A 22,438-nucleotide genomic window follows, 5' to 3' on the forward strand; every position below is an offset into this window, starting at 1 on the left:
GTCTACACCGGATCTGCTCTCCATTCCAGCCACAGGAGTCCCTGGCCTCAGTGAGGGTCCATGGAACCCCCAGTTTGGGTCAGACCTCCGGCAAAGGGTGGAGGCACTGTGGCTGACCCCCTTCTGGGGCTGACTTCCGGCTCTGTCCCCCAGGACACCTGCGTGGCTCTGCAGGCCCTGGCAGAGTACGCCATCTTGTCCTACGCGGGCAGCGTCAACCTCACCGTCTCCCTGGCCTCCACCAACTTGGACTACCAGGAGACCTTCGAGCTGCACAGGGGCAACCAGAAGCTTCTGCAGATGGCCGCGGTGCGTGTTCCCAGGACCGGGGTTGGGGGGCAGGGCAGCAAGAGTGGCCCCTCCTCGCTGCCTGTCTGTCCGGGTGTGTCTGCAGGTGGACGGAGGGGAACAGTAGCATCTTCTCTCCCCAGATCCCCAGCCTCCCCACGGGGCTGTTTGTGAGCGCCAAGGGTGAAGGCTGCTGTCTGATGCAGGTGAGTCTTCGGGGTAAGGGGAGTGCTCCCAGGGGACCCTGGAGGGCTCAGTATCTGGCCAGGCTGAGTGGGGTGGCTGTGTGTGTGAGAACCACCCTGAGACAGCCTGTCAGCCCCCTGAAATGTCACCACTATGGAGAAAGAAATGACAGCCCACTCCAGTATTCTTGCCTGGAGAATCCCATGGACAGCAGAGCCTGGCGGGCTGCAGTCCACCTGGGAGCAAAAGAGTCGGCCATGACTTAGCGACTAAACCACACCACCACTGCCCCAGGCAGAACCCAAGGTAGATGGCAGTGTGTCCCCTTGGGTGAAACTGCATCTGGTTCTCCGTTTGGTGGTCTCTGACCCTGAGCAGAGCCCCCTGCTTCACCCTCCACTGTGGGACTTGCCTGGTGGCTCAAGGTTATTCTCCCAGCCAAGGTCTGAATGCAGATGCCCGGCCCGGACTCAGCCTGGCCCTCCCTGAGGCCCCTTAGTCATCAGACTCAGGATTTCATTGTGGGACAGACTGGTCTCCTGAGCTTTGGCCAGTGGTCAGAGGGCAAATCAGCCAGGAGACCCTTGTAGCCTCACCTTCTCCATCTGAAAAATGGAGCCCAGACAACACAGTGGATAATAGGAGATCAGGAGCCCAGTATGCAGACAGACCTGGGCTTGAGACATGGAAGAATAGGATGATGGTTGTACCTACACCCTCGGGATTAAAGGGAATGATGACCATGCCCAGAACTGTCATCAGTATCACCGACCTCATCGTTCTAGCTGTCCCCCACCTTCTCCTGCCCCTGTCTTTCCCCTCTCCACCCCCATGGCCCCTAAGCCTCTGCCCTCCCCCACCCCCCAGATTGATGTCACCTACAATGTGCCCGACCCGGTGGCCAAGCCATCCTTCCAGCTGCTTGTGAACCTCCAGGAGCCTGAGGCTGAGCAGCAGCGGCCCCCCTCCCCTGCCTCCTCAGCTGATGATGATGACCCAGCAGCAGACCAGCATCACCAGGAGTACCAGGTGACCCTGGAGGTCTGCACCAGGTGAGGCTCCTGCCCCGCCGGCTGGCACCCCCACCTGGGTGATGTTTTGTAGGGTGATGCTCTCAGCTAGGAACCTCTGGGGGACTTACCTGGCCCCATAGATGTTTCCCCGACTAGAGCCAAAGTTGTGGCTGACCAGCCCCCGTGGTCCTTATTCTGATTACAAGACACACCTCAGCAACACCCATCAGGAAACTAAGAACGATGAGATTTCTTACTCACAGGTCCTGGAGGGTACTCGACCCTCCTGGGGGTCACACAGTGAGATCACCGGCAAGAAAGAGAGAGAAGTCGTGGACTTGAGGTTCTACCTTTATTGAAATCTGAGGGGAGGGGTGTGCCTAGGGTTTTGTGGATTCACTCTTTATTGTGAGTTTAAAATATAAGAATGGTAATTGAGGTGCAGGAAGGGGAAGGCAGGGTGACCCAAGTACTCAGTTATTTAAATACCCAGGGCTATGTCATTTTGGCTGTCCCACATACTGACCAGGGATTGAACCTGTGCCCCCTGCAGTGGAAGCGCAGAGTCTTAACCACTGGACCATCAGGGAAGTCCCTACCCAGGGCTTTCTGAAAGAGAGATATTCATGGGTGGGGGCAGCCTGTTTCCTTACCAGTTGTTTTGTTAGTAGCTGTCAGTATCTTTATTCAAGATGAATGTCTTTGAAATGGATCCCTTTGCAATCAAAAGCTTACAGTACAGATGATTTCTGAAATGAGTGCTTCTGAATGGGTGCACAGACTGCAGTGGCAGATGGGCCTGGGAGGGACGGCTGTTTGTGGCCCTTACATGACCCACCCACCCCAGGTGTGACCCTAGAACCAGTTCGCCGAGGGTCCTCAGGAGGAGGGGGTGCATGCAACTGCCACAAAGGATGCTCATTGCCATGGCAATGCTGGGGGGACCCAAAGGTGGTCGGTAGGTGGTTGGTAGGTGGTTGGTAGGTGGTTGGTAGGTGGTTGGCAGCCATGGAGCTGACTCCTGTCAGAGCTGCCCAGGTGCCGTCCTTAACCTTGACCCTTAACCCTCACGTGTCCAAGGCTGCCCGCAACTTGGGAGGTTCTGAAGAACAAGCCCAACTGGGCCCAAGCCCCAGAGCAGCGGGTCCCCCAACCATTTCTGGTTGGCAGTGAGACTTGAGTGGCAGTGAGACCACTCAGCAGGGCTGTGACCACCATCTAATTGGGTGGAGGAACACGAAGCAGCGGGCCTGGGCCTGGCACGTCCGCTGGGGACACCTCTGCTCCTTCTCAGACGGGAAGAAAGTAACCATGTGCCGGCTGGCCCGGCATCTCTTAGGCCCGGCCTCCACAGACGCCTCCTCTGCCCGTCCTGGGGGCTCTGGGCACCCCGCCCCCTTGTACCCGCAGTCTGCAGGCCCCTCACTGAGTATCAGCCTCCCTGTCACCAGTGCCCGGCACAGGAAGGGTCTGGCATGTAGCAGGCCCTAGAGGCGGTATTCACCCACTGCCTCCCCCATGTCACAGAAGGGGAAACAGGGCTGGCCCTGGGGAGCAGCCTGGCTCCCTCAGCCCCACAGAGCTGTTTCCCACACCAGAGGTGGTTGTTGCTCAGTCGCTCAGTCGTGTCCGACTCTTTGCGACCCCATGGACTGTAGCCCACCAGGCTCCTCTGTCCATGGGATTCTCCAGGCAAGAATACTGGAGTGGGTTGACTTTCCCTTCTCCAGGGGATTTTCTTGACCCAGGGATCAAACCCGTACTTCCTGCGTCTCCTGCATGGGCAGGCAGAATACTTACCACTGCGCCACCCAGTCGATACCCTTCAGACTTTGCTCAAACTCATGTCCATTGAGTCGGTGATGCCATCCAACCATCTCAACCTCTGTCACCCCTTTCTCCTCTTGCCCTCAATCTTTCCCAGCATCAGGGTCTTTTCCAGTGAGTCAGCTGTTTGCATCAGGTGGCCAAAGTATTGGAGCTTCAGCTTTAGCATCAGTCCTTCCAATGAATATTTAGGGTTGATTTCCTTTAGGGTGGACCTGGGTCAGGCCAAGAACACTTGGCAAGACCTTTCCCTTATGGTTTCAGTGTTTCAACTGTGAAATGGAATGACCAATGACCCTGCCAAGGGTGTCTGTGCAGATGGGCTGCCAGCCAGACCCAGGGCAGGCTGGAGAGCTGTGGGGACAGAGCGGACCATGAATTCCACTGAGGGGCTTGAGTTCAAGGGCCCCTCTTTCTCTCCTTTCATTGACAGGTGGCTGCATGCAGGGTCCTCCAACATGGCGGTCCTGGAGGTGCCCCTACTGTCAGGGTTCCGGGCGGACGTCGAGAGCCTGGAGCAGGTGAGGGGGCGCTGGTGGGCAGGGGCTGGGCAGCGGCTGTGGACCTGCCCTGGTTGCAGATTCCTAGCCCTTCATAAAGTGGGGTTGTGTTTTTGTTTTTGCCTTACTTTCTCCCGGCAAAGTTGGTGCTCTGAGACTGGCCATCTGCGGAGGGGCAGGTGGGGAGGGGTTGGGTCTCTCCCGGAAGGTGTCACTCACTGGGCCATCTGTGCTGTTACCCATGAGACCGAGGATGCTTGCATTTTGGGGATGACTTGGGGTGCCAGAGAGTGCTTCCAGAGACTTGCCAGCACCCTTTGCTTAAAGAGAGACTAGCCCCATTTTGCATGTGGGGCAGATGGTCACCAAGAAGGAGAGCAGCCTTGCCGAGGAGGTCGGCAGTGTGGGGAGGGTGGAGCGCCCTGCATGGGGGTGGGGGTGAATGGTGCAGGTGAAGCAGGAGCAGGTGGCAGGGCTCAGTAGGTGCCTCGGGGACTTGGCCTGGGACTGAGACTTGATCGGGAGAGACTGTGGCAGGGAAGACTGTGGAGGCGGGCACTCAGGACAGTGATACCCAGCCTTGAATGCCCTCTCAGGGGTGCTGGCTGCCACCCCCTGGCCCAGCCCATGGGCACTTGTTGGATGCCTGTAGGCGAACTCCTCAGCCTCTAGGGCCTCAGCTCCGCATGGTTCCAGCCCACCTTGGGCCCTTGGAGATTGGAGGACAAGAGTATTGGGGGCAGAGGGGCTGGGCAGATCCTGACTCTGGCTTCCTTGCCAGCTGCTCCTTGACAAGCACGTGGCACTGAAGAGGTATGAGCTGGCTGGCCGCAGAGTGCTCTTCTACTTTGATGAGGTACTGTGGGCTGGGATAGCGGTGGGCGGAGGCCTCCACAGCAGTCGCACTGGCGAGGGCATAGCCGCCATGGCCTGTTAATGGTTCTGGCAGTGCTCTCATACCAAGAAAAAGAAACTGGAAGAGTCAATTCATGCAGAGTTGGCACAGCTGCCTGCTCTGTGCCCCAGCCAGCTCGCTTTGGTGGAAAAAGTTAGGAGGGCTGTGGAATAGTATTCAGGCATCAAAATGAAGCACTGACTTTCTGAATCTCAAAAACACGTGGAGATGAACAGACAGAAAGCAGATTGGTGGTTTCCAGGGTTGGGGGGATAAGCAGTGGGTTCAAGTGTGGATGCCGTTTTTTTATTCTTCTTTTCTGGAGGATAACTGTTGTGTTGGTTTCTGCTGTACAAGGAAGTAAATCAGCTGTCCTGTATACATATATCCCCTCCCTCATGGACCTCCCTCCCACCTTGCCCCCATCCCACCCCTCTAGGTCACTCCAGAGCACTGAGCTGAGCTTCCTGTGCTATATTATACATTAGCTTCCCACTAGTATCTGCTATAGACGTGTATTTATGTAGTGTATTTATGTCGATCCTGATCTTCCAATTCGTCCAACCCTCCTCTTCCCCCCCTGTGTCCACATGTCCGTTCTCTACCTCTGCATCTCTATTCCTGCCCTGCAAACAGTTTCATCTGTACCATTTTTCTAGATGGAAAAGTTCTACAGACAGTGGTTGCACAAGATTGTGAATGTACACACACACACACACACAAACACACACACAGAGGACGCGCACCTGCCATGGTGAGTGTGGGAGATGAAAGACCAGCTGAGACACTCTCCACGTGGGTGGAAGGACCCACAAAATCGAAATAAGATCGGGTTTCTGTTTCACGCCTCCGGGGCACCCCGCAATCAACCAGTTCTGGGTTCACACTTTGGGGCATCATAGAGCACAGAGGCCAAAGCTCAAGTCTCCAGCCCTAGTGGGCCCAGCCAAGCCTGAGCCTGCTCGCTGCCCCCGCAGATCCCCAGCCGGTGTTTGACGTGCGTGCAGTTCCGGGCGCTCCGGGAGCACGTCGTGGGCAGGACGTCGGCGCTGCCCATCTTGGTGTACGACTATTATGAGCCTGGTAGGCCCACGTCCGCCACCCGCAACCCCAGCTCGGCCCCTCACCCTGTCACCCGTCACCTGGTCACCCTTCTCCCTTGGTCCCGCAGCCTTCGAGGCCACGCGCTTCTACAATGTCAGCGCTCGCAGCCCGCTTGCCCGGGAGCTGTGCGCGGGGCCTGCGTGCAACGAAGTGGAGCGCGCTCTGGCCCAGGGCCCCGGTGAGTGCGCGAGGCCACTGCTCCTTCCGAGCACCCGCCACCCCAACACGACCCGTGGGCCTGGGGGAGGGCTGCCCATTTGGAGGGAGTCGTCAGGCAGAGGAGCGTGCAGCGTGGTAAAAGGAGCAAGGCCCGGCTCGGTCGAGGGCGCGCGTCCTGAGCCGATGCGGTCGGTTGGAATGCGCAGGCTGGGTGGAGGAAGCAAGGAATAGAGGGGCGGGAGGGAGCAGCGGAAGGGGGCGGGGTCCTAGCTGGATGGGGGCGGGGCCCATCGTGGGAGGGGCGGAGTCTAGCGGAGTGGGAGGGGCGGGGTCTAGCGAGGTGGGAGGGGCGGGGTCTAGCGGGGTGGGAGGGGCGGGCGTAGAAGCCGGAGGCCCGGAGGGGAGCCCTTGCCTCCCCTCCCCCACAAGCCAGAGGGTGTCAGGATCCAGGGACCCAAGCTGTGAGCGCAGACTGGCGGCGGCGAAGGGCGGAGTGGAGTTCCTCGGAACCCTTTTCTTTATTTTCCAAACTTCTTGAAATGAATTTAGGTTGCATTTAGTTAAAAAGTTTTACTTTTAAATGTTGTTTTCGTAAATACTAGGCAAATACTCGCGTGAAATTCCACCAGGTCAGGGCTCAGGGCTTCCTGGGCACTGTCTCCACTCTGTGGAGCGTGGTTCTGGCCCCTAGGGACTTCTCCATCCCAGGCCCGGGAGAGGCGAGGGCCAAGTGGGGAGCTTGGAGTTCCCAGGGCCCTGACAACTTCGTCTCGCCCGCCAGGCTGGTCCCCGGAAGAGCGAGGTCCTGTGGCCGTTCCGGAGGAGGGGGTGACAGTTACACGCTGTGGCTGCGCCCGCGCCTGCCGCATCAGCGGGGACCCGGTGTGCGGCTCCGACGGCGTAGTCTACGCCAGCGCCTGCCACCTGCAGGAGGCCGCCTGCCGCCGCCGCGTGAGATTGGAGCCCGCGGCCCCTGGCCGCTGCGCGCTTGGTGAGGACCCAACCCACGGCCGGCCTCGGGGGCTCCATCTTCTCCATCATGCCACCTCCTCTCATCACCTCTTTGCGTCTGGGTCAGTTTGCACTGGGCTTCCTTGGTGGCTCAGCGACAGAGTTTACCTGCAATGATTGAGACTCGTTTTTGATCCGTGGGTGGGGAAGATCCCCTGGAGGAGGAAATGGTAACCCACTCCAGTATTCTTGCCTGGAAAATCTCATGGCGGGCTACAGTCCATGGGGTTGCAAAAGAGTCTTAGCAACAAGAACCCTTTGCATCTGCCACAAGAACCCTTTGCATCTCCTCCGTCTTGGTCAGTCTCTCTCCAGCCCCATCCCAACCTGGTGCTTTTCTGAGTCTCCCCATCTCTGATTTCTGTGTCCCCTTCCCCACCTTGAGACCTCACCTCCTGTCTGTTGCTCTGGGCCACACATCTTTCCTCGAGCCCCCTGGCCATTCAGATCCTCTCCCTCCAGTGCCTTCCCTACTGACTCAGTCCTTCCTTCCAGAGCAGCCGACACCAGCCTTGGCCTTGTACAGCTACGAGTATGACTTGGGTCCCCTGGACACCGGGCACCTGGCAGCTGGCCATGAGTTGGTGGACTTGGATAAGGAAGCAGAGGACAGGTGAGAGCTGGATCTGCCCCCAGTCTTCCTCCACGTGGAACCCGGCAGGAAGTGGGAGCTACTGATGGAGGGTTGACCTGCAAGGTTTTGGGGGATGAGGTGGATAACCTGTTCTCCCTTGCCCTGCATCCACTCAGTGCACATCAGAGAGCAGCCCGTATGTGTAGGGTGAGCTTAAGAAGCCCTCCCAAGGACTGGACTTCAGGACAGATCTGTCCCTGAGACCCCCTCTGCCTTTTAAATGTTATTCATGAGGCAAGGAATGTTTTTTTTCAAGAGGGGGCGCTATGGAGTCTTGCAGTGGGGTTGAAATTGTACAATGCAGAAGACCTGGGTTCAATCCCTGAGTCGGGAAGATCCCCTGGAGAAGGGAATGGCAGCCCACTCCAGTATTCTTGCCTGGAGAATCCCATGGACAGAGGAGCCTGGCGGGCTACAGTCCATGGGGTCAAGAAGAATTGGACTCGACTAAGCAAAGCAACTAAGCACACACACCTAAAAAAAAAAAAAGGTGGGGGCGGAATTTATAGCCAAGGATCCCTTCCCTGGTAGCCCAACAGGTAAAGAGTCTGCCTGCAATGCAGGAGACCCTGGTTCGATTCCTGGGTCGAGAAGATCCCCTGGAGAAGGGATAGGCTATGCACTCCAGTATTCTTGGGCTTCCTTGGTGGCTCAGCTGATGAAGAATCCGCCTGCAATGTGGGAGACCTAGGTTTGATCCCTGTGTTGGGAAGATCCCTTGAAGGAGGGCATGGCAACCCACTCTAGTATTCTTGCCAGGAAAATCCCATGGACAGAGCAGTCTGGTAGGCTGCAGTCCGTGGGGTTGCAAAGAGTCCGACGTTACTGAGCAACTAAGCATAGTAAGCATAGCCAAGGAGTGGGGAAGGGGAGTTGGTGGATGGAAAATTACTGAGAGGAAACAATAGGGAGTGGAGGGGGGATATTCTGGCTAAAGAGACTGAACCTTATTCTTGCTGATGACAGGCCAGGTAGATTGAGAGATCATGAGAGATGGGGAGGGGCGGGGGAGGATGAAGAACCCAATCAGGTATCAAGAGGGATCAATAAGGAGGATATGGGGTTCTGGCTAAATTGACGTATTAGCCAGATTCTTGCTCCAGCTGGACAGTGTCAAGATGAACACGGAAGCCTGGAATTTGAGACCAAGGTGAAAAAGAGCTCAGAGGAGCCCAAACTGGGGTTTGGTCAGGGAGAGAAGCTTTGTCCCCCTGAGGAAAGGATGGAGGAAAGGTCAGGAGACCAGAGAGCTCTGTGCAGGGAGGCTGGGAAGGGGCTTCCTGGAGGAGGCAAATCTTTTGGTTTGAGCCAGCTCAACTCAAGTGGTTTAAACAGCAGGTTGATCTATCAGCTTACGTACGTGCCAGGTCCTGGAGGCTGGCTGCACCGGCAAGCCTCAGAGCCCTGCCTTCCTGGGTGGTAAGGGTCTCTCCACCCCATGCTGGTGGCAAAGGCTGGTTTATATCCCCACTCAGCAAACCAGTAGGAAAACTTTTCTACCAGCCCTCACCAAAGTCCTGGAGACTTAAGGGGGTACCATCTTGCACTAGGCACCAGGTTTAGTTCACACACATGTAATTACTGGTAGAGTTGGGTTTAGGGTTACTGCTGCAGTATTTTTGTTTCATTTTCCCTTCCATGCCCTCTTTTCTTCCCCCTTCCTCTTCACACACCCTCTCTCTCTTTTCTCCTTCCTAATCAAATTTCTTAAAAAAAATTTTTTTTAATCATCTCTTTGGGTAATTGGGTTTTAGTTACAGCATGGGGGCTGTAAAGGAAACTGATATCAGTACAGCCTACCCTTCTCGCTCGTATTTCACCACATCTATGTGTATTCAGTGGACGTTGAGTCTGCAGTTCCCTCACATGTGAAAGTGAAAGTCGCTCCGTCATGTCCAACTCTTTGCCACCCCATGGACTATACAGTCCATGGAATTCTCCAGGCCAGAATACTGGAATGGGTAGCCTTTCCCTTCTCCAGGGGATCTTCCCAACCCAGGGATTGAACCCAGGTCTCCTGCATTGCAGACGGATTCTTTACCAGCTGAGCCACAAGGGAAGTCCAAGAATACTGGAGTGGGTAGCCTACCCTTTCTCTGGAGGATTTTCCCGACCCAGATTCCAGGGTCTCCTGCATTGCAGGCAGATTCTTTACCAACTGAGCTATGAGGGAAAGCCCTCTCAGCACTTGTAGCTTTTTGGAATCATGACTGCAGTCAAGCTACTGGACAGCCCATCACCTCAAGGATCCCCCTAGCTGCTGTTTTATGGCCACACCCACCTTGCTTTCCCCCGAGCCATTCATCTGTCCTCCCACCCTATAATTTTGTCACTTCAGGGCTGCTTTGTAAACAGAATCATGGGGTACGTAACCCTTCGAGATTGGCTTTTTCTCACCCGATTGAGTGAGAAAAGTGAGCTACTGACACAACATTATCTGTGGTTGGTGTCGGATCAGTAGTTCCTTCCTTTTCATAGCTGATTGAGTTCCACAAATACGTTCTCGATTTGAACGGTGGTCCCATGCAAGCTACGCTCATTCTTAGCAAAAGTGAGCACCCCGTCCCGCCACTGTGCGGGGCCTGGCTGGAACATGTACCCCCATCTGTATTCTGGGGGGTGCTCCTGTCTTGGTGGGTGGAAGCAGCCGTCCTGAGTGCACTTGGAGGCCAATGCACAGGAACGGTCCGCACCCCTCCCCCAAGGCCTGGCCGCCCACCAGCGTCTTTCCTTCTCTCCTATCAGCCAGAGTGGCTTCTCCTCCTAAAACTCCAAGCTGGAAGACGTGATCAGGCTGTGATTTCTACCTGCCGGAAGAGGGCCGAGAGACTCGACCGTCTAGGGATTGGTAGACCCCACCCTAGGTGACCCCTGCTTCCAATTGAACCCGATAAGTGGACTGGCAGAGACCTACCCTGATGGATGGTGGGCCTCCCGGGGGCCCAGCCCCCACCTCAACAGGGAGGACGGTCAGTGGGGTGACTGGAGGCCCCTTCCCCCCTCCTCCCCAGCTGCAGCTGAAGCCCCAGGCACTCCGCTCCGTGGCCCACAGGCTGGGTAGCTGGAGGAGCTCCCACAGCCTGACGCGCTGCTCCCCAGAGAGGGGATGTCTCTGGGAAGGACTAGTGGCCAAAGGCCTGTTTCTGAGGGGACACGACTCTGGCCAAGTCTCGGACACAACGTCGGCAGCTTGGAAACAAAACAAGCCCCTCTTCTCCAAAATGCAGAAGTCCCAGCCTCCCTTTGGGCCACCCAAGCTGCTGAGCCCCAGGACCCGAACCCCAAATTGCCCCAGGTCTTTCATAGTCCCTGCAGCCCCATCTAGCCTCAGGGGCCCCCTGAATGTTTGGTCTGGATGGCACCAGGCTCTGTGGGGAAGTTCTGGGCTCTAAGAAGATGCACTTTCATCTTCCTGCTTCTGGACCTCACCGCCCCTTGAACCCCTGCTCTCCCGGGGCCCGATCTGGAGGATTGTCACCCCCACTAGCAACCTGGGAGGGTGTTCCAGCTCCGGACCAACTGAAGCCGTGTGCGCAGGCCTGCCTCCGAGCTGCTCCTCCCCTGTGTTGGCCTGTCTTCTCCCTCCACGGTGGTATTTATTTCAGCCCACACAGCTCATCTCGGGACAGCACAGAGACCCTGAGGGGGCGGCCCAGCCTGTGGGGCCCCGTCATGCAGCGCTGATCCCTGACCCCCACCAGCCTACAAGGTTACAGTTCCCTTGGCCAAGGCCCTGTGGCCCACTTGCCATGGAGGCCGCTGGTGTAATAAAAGCTCATTTCCTTCAAGTCCCTGGCAGGCTTGACCCTCCTGTGGGCTGGGGAGGCTGAGGGGCAGCTCCAAGGGCTGAAGCCAGCTCTCATCTGGCCCTTTGCTTCCATTCCTTCATCCACAGCCCAGCCTTTCCAAGGAGGATGGGGACGAGGCTTTGGAACACCTGAACCCTAAGATAATCATAAATTCAGTGCATTTGTAAAGAATCATTCCAATATGGGGGCTTAGAACTTGCCTGTCAATACAGGAGATGTAGGTTCTATCCTTGGGTCAGGAAGATCCCCTGGAGAAGTAAATGGCAACCCACTCCAGTGTTCTTGCCTGGGAAATCCCATGGACAGAGAATCCTGGCAGGCTACAGTCCACGGGGTGGCAAAGAGTGGGACACGACTGGGCGACTAAACAACAACAACATAGCAACAGAGAGAGGTCTCAGGTACCCAACTTCCCCCAGTGGTAGCATCTTGGGATACTCCAGTACGTCATCACACCAGGTTAGTGACATTGGCCTTACTCACATGGCCCCAGGCTCCCTCTTATGTGGGCAAGCATGTGTGTGTGTGTGTCCTGGGGCTGGGCACTCTTCCCCAGACCTCACATGAACTCAGTGGGGAGCCCAGAAGTGGTGCCCGTGCCCCCTGCCTCTGGGCATGGCTTACTTACCCCACAGTTGATGCCTCAGGGGCTCCCGACACTGTGCTCCGTGCTGCCCGTCCGGGTGGGGAGCAGCAGGGTATGTGTGTGTGTGTGTGTGTCTGGGGCTACGGTCACCCCTCCGCACGTGGTGTCCCCCAACTCGATTCAAACCAGCCTTCAAGTGGTTGGGGGTGGGATTTGCAAAGCTGAAGCCCCCTGAACCTGGGTGCACACCCTAAATCCTCTTGTTGTCCCACCCACCCGCTCCACAGGGGAGCTGATGGAAGAGGGATCAGACCACAGGTGAGGAGCAGGAGGTGATGTCGGGTAACCAGGATCATGGAGGCTGAGCCCCGTGGCTCCCAATGATGGGTTGCACCAGGCTTTGGGGGGCTGAGGAGGGAGGCTCAGAGCCATAAAGCCCATCCCCAAGCCAGGGCCTGGCTTCTGGGAATGAGAAGGACAGCCAACAGGGCTCTCAGCTGCCTTGGCCCCCAGGGGTGTCGGGGGCCCAGGCCTCCTCCTGGGTGGGGTCCTACAGCAGGCCTTAAGGCAGCATCAGCCTCACTTCATCCCTACCTTGGACTCGGTCACAGGGGAACTGGTCAGACCCAGGAACCTACATTGAATCCCCATCTTTTCCTGGGCCTTCCATAACTCAGTACCACAAACCAGGTGACTTCAAACAACAGAAGTTTATTCTCTGGCAGTTCTGGACAGAAGTCTGAGATTAAGGTGTAGGCAGTGCTGGCTCCCTCCAGGGGCTTCGGGGGAAACTATCCCAGGCTGCTCTCCTGGCTGCTTGTAGTCGCTGCCAGCAGTCTGCGGCTTGTGGCCACATCACCCCACCTCTGCCTCCGCTGTCAAGTGGCCTTCTTCCCGTGTGTCTCTGCATCCTCCTCTTGTAAGGAGATCGGTCACATCAGATTTAGGGCCCACCCTGTACTCCAGTGTGACCTCATTCTAGCTAATCACACCTGCCAAGACCCTGTTTCCGAATAAGCTCACCTTGGGAGGTTCCCAATGGGTGTGAATCTGGAGGGGACCCTATTCAACACAGAACGACTCCCTTTCCTGTTCATCCAGCCTGTGACGGGCCTGTTACACGAGCGAGGAGGACCGGGTCCCCGTCGCCCGGCTGCCCCGCTCCCTGGAGGCCGTGGTGGTGCCAGGTGCCCGGCGGAGTAAGCCCTCCTGCACCTTGCTCCTGAACTCGGCAGACACGAAATAATAGATGAAGGGGTCCACACAGCTGTTGAGGGTGCTGAGCGCCAGGCTGGGCACGTAGGCGGCATACAGGTCCCCCCAGGCGTCAGGGCCGGGGTTTGAGAAGTGCAGCAGCAGCAGCACGTTGCTGGGCGCGAAGAGGGCCATGGCGGAGGCCAGCACCAGCGCGGTCAGCCGCAGTGCGTGGCTGTAGCGCCGGCCCCCAGCCGCCAGCGTGCGTAGAGTGACCCCGTAGCTCAGCACCATGGCCAGCAGCGGCAGGAAGCAGCCGAACCCCGCCAGGCAGATGAAGGCGGGCCGCCAGTAGGAGGCCTGGGCGCCGGTGGGCAGCATGTCGTGGCACAGCACATGGTCGGAGCGTGCCAGCCGGAAGGTCTGCTGCTGCAGCGCCAGGGGCATCGCCAGGGCAGCTGCCGCCAGCCAGGCTGTGACGCAGAGCCCGCCGGCCAGGCGCTGGCCTCGCAGGGTGCGGGCCCGCAGAGGGTGCACTACGGCCAGGTAGCGGTCCAGGCTGACGGCGGCCAGCAGCAACAGGGAGCCGTACAGGTGGCCGTAGAGCGCGGCTGTGTCCAGGCGGCAGGCAGCCTCGCCGAAGGGCCAGCGCTGGCCCCGCAGGTGGTAGGCGATCCGTGGTGGCAGCGCCAGCGCCAGCAGCAGGTCAGCGGCCGCCAGGTTCATCAGCATCACGGTGGAGGGCAGTCGGGGCACCTGCGTGGCCAGCACCCACAGCGCCAGGCTGTTGGCGGGCAGCCCCACTGCCAGGGCCAGCCCGTAGAGTGCAGGCACCAGCCTCGTGGGCACCCAGCCCAGCAGCAGGGCCCGAGAGTTGGCAGGGAGCTCCAGAGTGTTGCTGTCGTTGGCACAGGGCTGGCCGGGGAAGCCGCGGGGGTGGGGCCTCGGTGTGCTGTCTGGGGGGAGAGAGATCCAGAGGGAAGGGGATAGAAGCATCACCACCCCCACACCCCACCCACCGACCCCTCATCTGGTTCCCCAACTGGATAGTGCTACCTCCTGAGAAACTAGAGGGGCCCCAGTTCTCAGGAGCCCCCAAGACAGAGCTGGACACGGACACCCCCAGACCCTGTGGACTCCAGGCTGGGCTGGAAGACCCCCCCCCCAACTCCAGTTCGCTGTCTTTCATTTGCTGGCTCTGGGCGACCTCCCTCTCAGTCCCAAGACAGGGCCCAAGGTCACTCACCATCGCCTTCTGCCGCGCTCCCCACCTCCTCATAGCCGATGGGGGTCTGGGTGTCACCCAGGCTGAACCCCAGGGCCAGAGGCCACAGCAGCAAGAATACCCACATGTTGGCGAGGCTGGGTGCTCGCTTCTCTGGGTTGTGGCCGGCTGACCTCGGGCTTCCTGCCTGGCTGGACCCCCACCCCCAACTTCCTGCGTACCCGCGGAGGAGTTAACAGGGCCGTGTGAGATAAGCCAGCCCCTGTCCTCACGAGTGGGTGGGTGGCCCCAGGCCTGGCCTAAGGAGATCGGACAGCTGGGGTCACTCGGCTGTAGGGGAGGAGGAGGTGGTGTCAGGCGGCAGCCCCCACCTCCAGCCCCGGCCCAGCCTAGGAAGCCCCCGGGGGCCAAGTGCCACTTCTTGCTGGCCGGTCACATTTTGGTTCCAGCCCTCTGGAACCATGTCCCGCCCCGCTCTTGGAACCAGCCCTCTGCATCACATCTCCCCCCCCCCCCAATCTTGGCCCCTCCTGAAGCCGTCTCCTTCCAAATCCCCACCCCCAGCTCTGGCAGGCAGGACACCAGGTCAGAGGTCAGAAGAGGGGAGCAAACCCCCCATAAATGCCCCTGGCCCTCTGTGGGGGCTGCCCGACTTCATGCTGCTTAACCCAGCACAGGCCCCCAGGCAGATGCAGAGGAAGATGTAGAGAGGGGAAGGCATGGTGAGCCTGGGGTCTGCTGAGGGTAACTATGGAGGAGGCTTTGGTCTTCAGCCAGAGCCCCCAGTGCTGACCATGTACTGTTCTGGGGGGTCTTGGGGGAGCCCAGCGGTGGCTTTGTCTGGGAGGGGCCTGCTTCCTCTTCTCAAAGCCCCTTCTTCTCCTGTCCTGGGCCCACCCTGCACCTGGGGCTACAGCCAGGCCTGAGCTGGAGGGGGTGCCAGCTAGCCCAGACAGCACCCCGAGCCCCCTTCCCTTCGGGCCCTCACCCCAGACACCTCTCCATGTCCCGCCCAGAGGGCAGGGTACTCCTCTCTACTGAATAAGATCCCCCCTCCAGACCTCAGAAGGGGGTATGCCTTCCTACCATGGGGCCGACCCGCCCTCGGGGTTCTTGGTCTCCATGTGGTCAGGGCTGGGCCACAGCGGTGGGGGCAAGGTCGGGGAGCAGGGGGATCCTGAGGGAACCGGGGGCTGAGGGAAGAAGAAATGAACTCGGGGTTGGAGCGGGGATTGGATGAGACGGTGTCCTGGGATGGCGAGCCCTAATCTAGCCACACAGCTGGGGACATGGGGACCAGCCAGGAAATGACCAAGCAGTCCATGATAGAGTCAGTGAAGCTGGAGGCTGAGATGCCGATGTCCTTGCCCCCAGTCCCAGGGTTGGGGGGTCGGACACTGAGGCCTGGGGAGCTTCAGCAGGAGCAGGGGTCACAGCTAGGAGCCTCACCCTTATTTCTGAGCAGTTTCCTTCAATGCCAGTGACACATTCAGCCCCATGCCTGCGTCTCACAGCACACATGATGGGGATACTCTCACGGCACAGGAAAATGGGGGCGGGGACCCCCTGCCGCCCCTCCAGGAGAGAGCAGGAAGCCTGCTCAGGGGAAGCTGGAGGAGGCCGGGGCGGCTCTTCCCCGCCCTGAGGAGGGTGGTTTGACTCAGGAGTTCCGTGTCTAGAAATTTATGGCAGATACACACGCTCAGGAAGACGTCTACCGGGAAATTTCCGGCAGCGGGGCGAGTGTAGGAGGTGCCCATAAATAACTCCCCCTCCACTCACTAGTCACCATGGAAACGGCCCTGGACCACAGAAGAGGGCCCCCAGACACAGCACGTGATGGTTCAGGGCGGCTGTCCCAGGGAGACGAGCCACATGGAGGCACCTCCTGGGGGGTGCTGGGGGCAGCTGCCTTCAGAGAGACTTGGATGCCTACTTTTCTCCGTGTACTTTTTCGTGCTGCTGGAACTTTCTGCACTGTGCATCACTTTCCATAAAAACTTAAATTTTTATGCTTAAAATTTTATGCTTAAAAATAGGCATAATAGTAGCTGTAAAAGGAAGGAAATTCTGACACAGGCTACATCATGGATGGACTTCAGAGACACTGTGCTGAGTGAAGCCAGCCAGTCACGAAAGGACAAATACTGAATGTTGTTCAGTCACTCAGTCATGTTTGACTCGCTGTGATCCCATGGACTGCAGGTCACCAGGCTTCCCTGTCCTTCATTATCTCCCGGAGTTTGCTCAACCTCATGTTGAGTTGATGACGTCATCCGACCATCTCACCCTCTGTGGACCCCTTCTGCCCTCAATCTCTCCCAGCATCAGGGTCGTCCAATGAGTCGGCTCTTTGCATCAGGCGGCCACAGTATGCGTGCACATGCGCCAAGTCGCTTCAATCGTGTCTGATTCTTTGTGACCCCATGGACTGTAGCCCACCAGGCTCCCCTCCATCCATGGGATTTCCCAGGCAAGAATACTAGAGTGGGTTACCAAGCCCTTCAGGGTGTGAGGATTCCCAGGCGCACGCCCTGTGGTCAGGTCAGCTCCCCTGGCAGCAAGAGGTCACCCCAAGATTTGCTCACAGGAAATGACTGACTGAACCTCACAGCTTTAGGTCAGTATTTAACTTTAATGTGCAAATAAATAGAAAAGGAAAACTACATTCAAAACAGCTGCAAAGGAAGTACAAGCCCCAGAACAGAAATTTCTTCAGAAATGGAAGAGATGCTCCCTAGAAGCATGCAGGGTGGGGGCTCGGTGGGGTCTGGCCTGCACCCCAGGCCTGGGCGCAGCCACAGGTGGGGGGCTGCGGGCTCCTGAGGAGGACGGCTGCTGGGAGGGTCTGGGTCAGGAATTCTGGTGGGTGTCCTTCTTATAAAACAAGGATGCGTACAAAGTGCATGAATTACACTTGAGAAAACATGGGCGAGGAGACACCCGGGCGGGGCAGGTTGGCCTGGAAATTGCCCAGGCCTGGAGTCTAAGGCTTGGCAAACCTAGAGTCCCCAGGTAACTCCTAGAATTTCCGGAACCTTGGGTCTGGCACAGCTCAGCTGCAGGAAGGTGAGCGCTGCGGCTGGAGGCGGCAGCTGCTCGGCGGTGCCACCGGGATCGCGTGTCGGGGGAGCCCGCCTGTGTCTGATGGGGCCAGGGGCCTGGGCAGAGCGTCTCATGGTTCAAAGGGCTGCTCCCTGGCCCCAACTACTTGGCATTCTTGGCACAGAAAGCCCTCCGCCCCTCATACCCGTGCCCACTCTGGGGTGGTGGCCGCAGGAATGGAGGCGCTGGGGTGGGTATGCGGAATTCCACAAGGAGGGCAGTCACCCCCAGAGAAGCTGTGGCACTTGGCCGTTGTAGAAGTTACAACACTATGAGCACAGAGGAATAAATAGGTGTGTGCATATATATACTTTTAGAATGTCCATCTTAGGTACGCAACTGCACCCCGGGGCCCTCCCAGGGAGGGGGCCCTCGAGCTCAGCAGATGCGTCAGGAGGGGCCCCTCCCCTTAGGGCACAGAGTCCGACTGTTGCATCAACACAGGGTTTGAGCCTCTTTTTCCCACAGCAGGGTCTTCTGGGCAGTCCTGGTGCCGCCCACCCAACTCCACATCTGGACATCCAAGAGGGACCCCAAGAGTTGGGCTAAGAGGGCTTGTCTATTTTCAAAGTGGTGGAGGACCCCCAGCGCCGGCTGGGCCAAGCCAATGCCCAAACCATCAGATGCAGGTGTCCAGCTTGGGGAATGTTTCTAGCAGCTCTCAGAGCCCCTCGGGAAGGACATGCTTTTCAAGCAAGTCCACCTAGGCCCGATTCCTCAGGAGCCCGGGGGTTCTCAAAGGCTGCTCCCTCCCAACGTGAGGCCTGGCGCGGCTCTTCGCTGACTCTCACCACGTGCAGGAGAGGCCTGCGGCCCCAGGCCTGGGGGTTTGGCACGCGTGGCAGCAGCGGCCCCACAGACCTGTGAGCATGCTCACTTGTGCCTGGGCCAGTGCACTCATCCTCCCCGCACCCGCCTGCGGGGACCAAACCCCCAGAGTTTAAGTGCGAGGGGTGTCAGGTTTGGCACAGGACGGGCCCAGAGGGGAGTGGGGAAGCCAAGAGGGATGAAGCGTGGGGCTGAGAGCCGCCGCCGCCCGCCCTCCTCCGGAGCTCAGCCCGTAGCAGCAAGGCTGGGGGACGCTCTGCGCCCCTCACATTGTTGATGAAGACGCCCGAGGGACGCGCAGGCCGAGGAAGCACGCGCACCATGCAGTGCGCTGTGGAGGGGCCCGCGCGGGGGCGTCAGGGGGAGGCGGGGCGGCGGCTGTACTGCACGCGGTAGCGGTTCACGGGCAGGCCGTGCACATGCACCGTCTCGCAGAGCGTCTTGCAGGGGACCATGTCCTCGTCCTCCTCACCCATCAGCCAGTCCTGCACAAGACTGGCTGCCTCCACTGTCACGTTGTCCTCCAGCCAGCGGCTGTGCCACTCCTCAAAGTGCTGGTGGTGGCGCAGAAGGACCAGGGGCTGCACCTGCCGGTGGGGGGGGGGGGGAGCGGTGAGCACAGCCTGGCGCCCCAGAGCCGTGGCTGGGTCCCAGGGCCCACACACCCCAGAGCCGCGGCTGGGTCCCAGGGCCCACACACCCCAGAGCCGCGGCTGGGTCCCAGGGCCCACACACCCCAGAGCCGCGGCTGGGTCCCAGGGCCCACACACCCCAGAGCCGCGGCTGGGTCCCAGGGCCCACACACCCCAGAGCCGCGGCTGGGTCCCAGGGCCCACACACCCCAGAGCCGCGGCTGGGTCCCAGGGCCCACACACCCCAGAGCCGCGGCTGGGTCCCAGGGCCCACACACCCCAGAGCCGCGGCTGGGTCCCAGGGCCCACACACCCCAGAGCCGCGGCTGGGTCCCAGGGCCCACACACCCCAGAGCCGCGGCTGGGTCCCAGGGCCCACACACCCCAGAGCCGCGGCTGGGTCCCAGGGCCCACACCCCCCAGAGCCGCGGCTGGGTCCCAGGGCCCACACACCCCAGAAGGCCGTGGACCAGATCTCAGGGGCCCACATACCCCAGAAGGCCGCAGATCAGAACTCAGGGCCCACACCCCCCAGAAGGCCGTGGATCAGATCTCATACCCCAGAGTGCCATGGAGTGCATCTTGGGGTCCCAGGCACCCCAAAAGGCCATGGGCTGGACCTCAGGGGTCCAGACACCCCCAAACAGCTGTGGGCTGGACCCCAGGCTCTCAAGGCTCGGGCAGGGAAGGACACCTGCTTGGCCCGGCACAGCGTCCCTCGGCGGTACATGTAGTCCTCGGAGTTCACGATGAACAGCATCTTGTGGGTGCTGAGCTTGAAGCGGCAGTCCACGTTGCAGGCGCTCTCCACCCCGACCAGCCGCCTCCAGGAACTCTTGGCCTCGCCGCGGAGCGCGCGCACCTGCTCACACTGCCACCGGCGGAACTTCTTGAGGTTCCTGGGGGCGAGAGGCGGATCGCAGGCTAGGAGGTCCCCACAGCCCAGACACTGGGAGGACGCCTGACCTCCCAGGGTTGGAGAAATGCAAACCGAGGCAACGGCAACCACCGCCCGACCCCTTGGATCCCGTGTGAACTCACACCCAGGCCCGCCGGGCGCTGGTGACAATGGGAGAGGCTCCCTGGGGCCCCGGGCCCTCTCACCTCTGCAGGAACACGGGCTTCAGGAGGAAGCCCTCGGTGGGCGAGCTGGAGGCGCCCTCCGCTCCCACATATTGCTCCACGTACCGAGCCAGGTGCTGGGGGGACAGAGGGAGAGACGGCCCATGGCATCAGAGGCTCCCGGGGCCTTCATGTGCATCCCTCCCGAAGCTCCAGGTGGACCCGGATGCGTGCTTGAGACCACAGATGGCAGTGCCTAGGGCTCAGCTGGGGTGGGACACGTACACCCAGGCTGCAATTCAGATGGCTTAAGGAGCCTCACGCTTAAAAGTGTGTAAGTCCCTGCTGTGTAACTGCTTCACTGTATCTGCCATGTGGTAAGTTCACATGGGGAATGGGAGGCCCCCGACAGAGAAAGAGTGGGGTCTGGGGGATGGGTGGACGGGAAGGGACACCGGGACACAAGCAGCAGGAAGGAAGCGGGAGAGACAGGGAGGAGTTGGGGGTGAGTAGATGGCAGGGCTCACAGGGGCCACCAAGTCCAGGATGGGCACGGCCTGCAGCACCCAAGGGACCCTTCATCTGCTCACCACCCTGTTAAAGCAGGAGGCTCTTTCAGACTCAAGCTTAACGCACACACATTTGTTGGAAACTTCTGGAAGAGGCAGTGTGCAGGCCCGCACCCTCACGTGTTATGGAAAGTGTGTCCTGTGAAGGACGCTGTGAGGGGCGCCCTGGTGGCTGGGGTGGGCGGCGTCCCCAGCTCTGTGAAGGCAGCTGGAGGCTTCCAGGCCCCGTTTCCTGGCTCAAGGGCACCAGGGGGAAGGTGCAGTCAGTGTGGGCCAGGAGAGTTTTCTCCTGTGATGTGGGACACCCAGAGCTCGAACGTCAGGCACCAGGCGCGCAGCAGTCACATACCATGGGGTCTGAGTGACTGGGCTGGCCACGGGTACCACGGAGATGGCCTGGCACCAGCAGGAGGTGGGAGGAACCAGGGTTTTGGCAGAGGCCAGACCGGCTCCCACGTGGCCGCCTGCCCTGGGACATAGCCCTGGTCTCTGAGGGAACACCCAGAGAGCCCACCTCCTCCTGGGGCTCCACGGCCAGTGTTCAGCCAGCACAGAGGCACCCTGGTGGATGTTCTGTGGCCTGTGCGTGGCCGGCAGGAGCCACATGGCGGATGCTGCCCATGGCTGCCCCTGGTCCCCGAGGCACGCGCGGCTTAAGAGTGCAGGGCTGCGGTCCCCACCTGGACCTCCACGGGGTCCTCCGTCTGGGCTTCCTCGGTGTCCAGGAGCTCGATGGTCATGATTACTTGCCCTTTGCGCTGGAGGAACATCACCTGGGGGAGGGCAGGGGACAAACAGCCTGAAGCTGCGAGAACAGCCCAGGCTGGCACAGGATGAGGGCGCAAGGTCATCAATGCCCCCCACTCCCCAGCCTCCAAGCCTCATCCTTTCTTGAGGGACCACTGCTGGGTGCCCACCTCACCTGGGGTGGGCGCCTCCCCCTCCCCCGGCCGGCCGCTCACCTTGAAGCAGTTCTCGTCGGCCATGCACCGCTCAGCCTTCCACTGGTAGCTGGTCTCCCGGGCAGCACGGACGCAGCGGGAGGACAGATTCCCGCCAGCGGCGCCCCGCTTCTTCTCGTTCAGGTAGAGCTCCACTACCTTCAGACAGACGTCATCGCTCACGAGGTGGTGCAGCTGCGGGCACAAGGGCTGGTTGGTGCCGGGCGCGAGCCCCCATGGAGCGGGAAGCCATAGCCCCCGTCTCACTCAGAGGGGTCGTGGCCAAGTCCACGTGGGAGGGGGCGAAGGTCAGCATCCAACAGGCTGTGCAGGGCGGCCTCCACGCCGGGTGTGCACCAGACCAAACAAGCCCAGACCACACAAACCAGCCCAGACTGGAGCAAACTAAGTCAAAGCAGACCAGATCATACCAGACCAGCAAACTCTGCCCGGGTATGAGAAATGTACAGAAAAAAAGTGCCCAAAGGGGCATGGTAATCACTGAAAATCACTGTGATGGCAAAAGATCATCCTTCCCCAACATTCAGTTACAGGGCTTCCCTGGTGGCTCAGTGCTAAAGAAGCCGCCTGCCAATGCAGGAGACGCAGGTTTGATCCCTGGGTTGGCAAGATCCCCTGAAGAAGGAAATGGCAACCCACTCCAGTATTCTTGTCTGGGAAATCCCATGGACAGAGGAGCCTGGTGGGCTACAGCCCAGGGGGTCGCAAAGAGTCGGACATGACCTAGCGACTAAACAGCAACAATGTTCAGTTACAAACGTAATTAATTTCTTTAACACCTATAAACATACTTAAAACCTTGAGTTTATGAAGAGACAAGTACTGGAAACAGCTGAGGATGCAGGGTCA

General features: G+C 59.4%; 3 protein-coding genes across 6 annotated transcripts in view; 1 reads left to right on the forward strand and 2 right to left on the reverse strand.

Moving 5' to 3' along the window:
• The window catches only part of CPAMD8 (C3 and PZP like alpha-2-macroglobulin domain containing 8), a 99,868-nt gene extending 88,471 nt beyond the window's left edge, over positions 1-11,397 (forward strand). For 2 of the 3 annotated variants that reach the window (XM_065917491.1, XM_065917492.1), the window contains exons 33-42: positions 154-309; positions 432-494; positions 1,342-1,526; positions 3,748-3,835; positions 4,596-4,670; positions 5,687-5,792; positions 5,881-5,991; positions 6,754-6,963; positions 7,479-7,596; positions 10,363-11,397. In XM_065917491.1, the coding sequence (XP_065773563.1) occupies positions 154-309; positions 432-494; positions 1,342-1,526; positions 3,748-3,835; positions 4,596-4,670; positions 5,687-5,792; positions 5,881-5,991; positions 6,754-6,963; positions 7,479-7,596; positions 10,363-10,384 (1,134 nt within the window). In that variant the 3' untranslated portion in view covers positions 10,385-11,397. The remainder of the gene's footprint in view (positions 1-153; positions 310-431; positions 495-1,341; positions 1,527-3,747; positions 3,836-4,595; positions 4,671-5,686; positions 5,793-5,880; positions 5,992-6,753; positions 6,964-7,478; positions 7,597-10,362) is intronic. The other variant, XR_010660847.1, reaches the window with a different exon arrangement.
• Positions 11,398-13,128: 1,731 nt separating this feature from the next.
• F2RL3 (F2R like thrombin or trypsin receptor 3) lies at positions 13,129-14,594 on the reverse strand. The gene is made up of 2 exons (XM_065931886.1): positions 14,453-14,594; positions 13,129-14,162 (listed from the first exon to the last, which is right to left on the reverse strand). Exons 1-2 carry the CDS (start codon positions 14,556-14,558, stop codon positions 13,129-13,131), a joined length of 1,140 nt encoding a protein of 379 aa, XP_065787958.1. The 5' UTR covers positions 14,559-14,594.
• Positions 14,595-17,046: 2,452 nt separating this feature from the next.
• SIN3B (SIN3 transcription regulator family member B) overlaps positions 17,047-22,438 on the reverse strand; it is a 44,743-nt gene continuing 39,351 nt past the window's right edge. For both annotated transcript variants that reach the window (XM_065917495.1, XM_065917494.1), the window contains exons 15-19: positions 21,590-21,763; positions 21,308-21,400; positions 20,101-20,195; positions 19,691-19,895; positions 17,047-18,951 (exon numbers count right to left, since the gene is read on the reverse strand). In XM_065917495.1, coding sequence (XP_065773567.1) covers positions 18,721-18,951; positions 19,691-19,895; positions 20,101-20,195; positions 21,308-21,400; positions 21,590-21,763 — 798 coding nt within the window. In that variant the 3' untranslated portion in view covers positions 17,047-18,720. The remainder of the gene's footprint in view (positions 18,952-19,690; positions 19,896-20,100; positions 20,196-21,307; positions 21,401-21,589; positions 21,764-22,438) is intronic.

The sequence above is a fragment of the Muntiacus reevesi genome, chromosome 1, assembly GCF_963930625.1.
Source record: "Muntiacus reevesi chromosome 1, mMunRee1.1, whole genome shotgun sequence".
NCBI classification, from domain to species: Eukaryota; Metazoa; Chordata; class Mammalia; order Artiodactyla; family Cervidae; genus Muntiacus; species Muntiacus reevesi.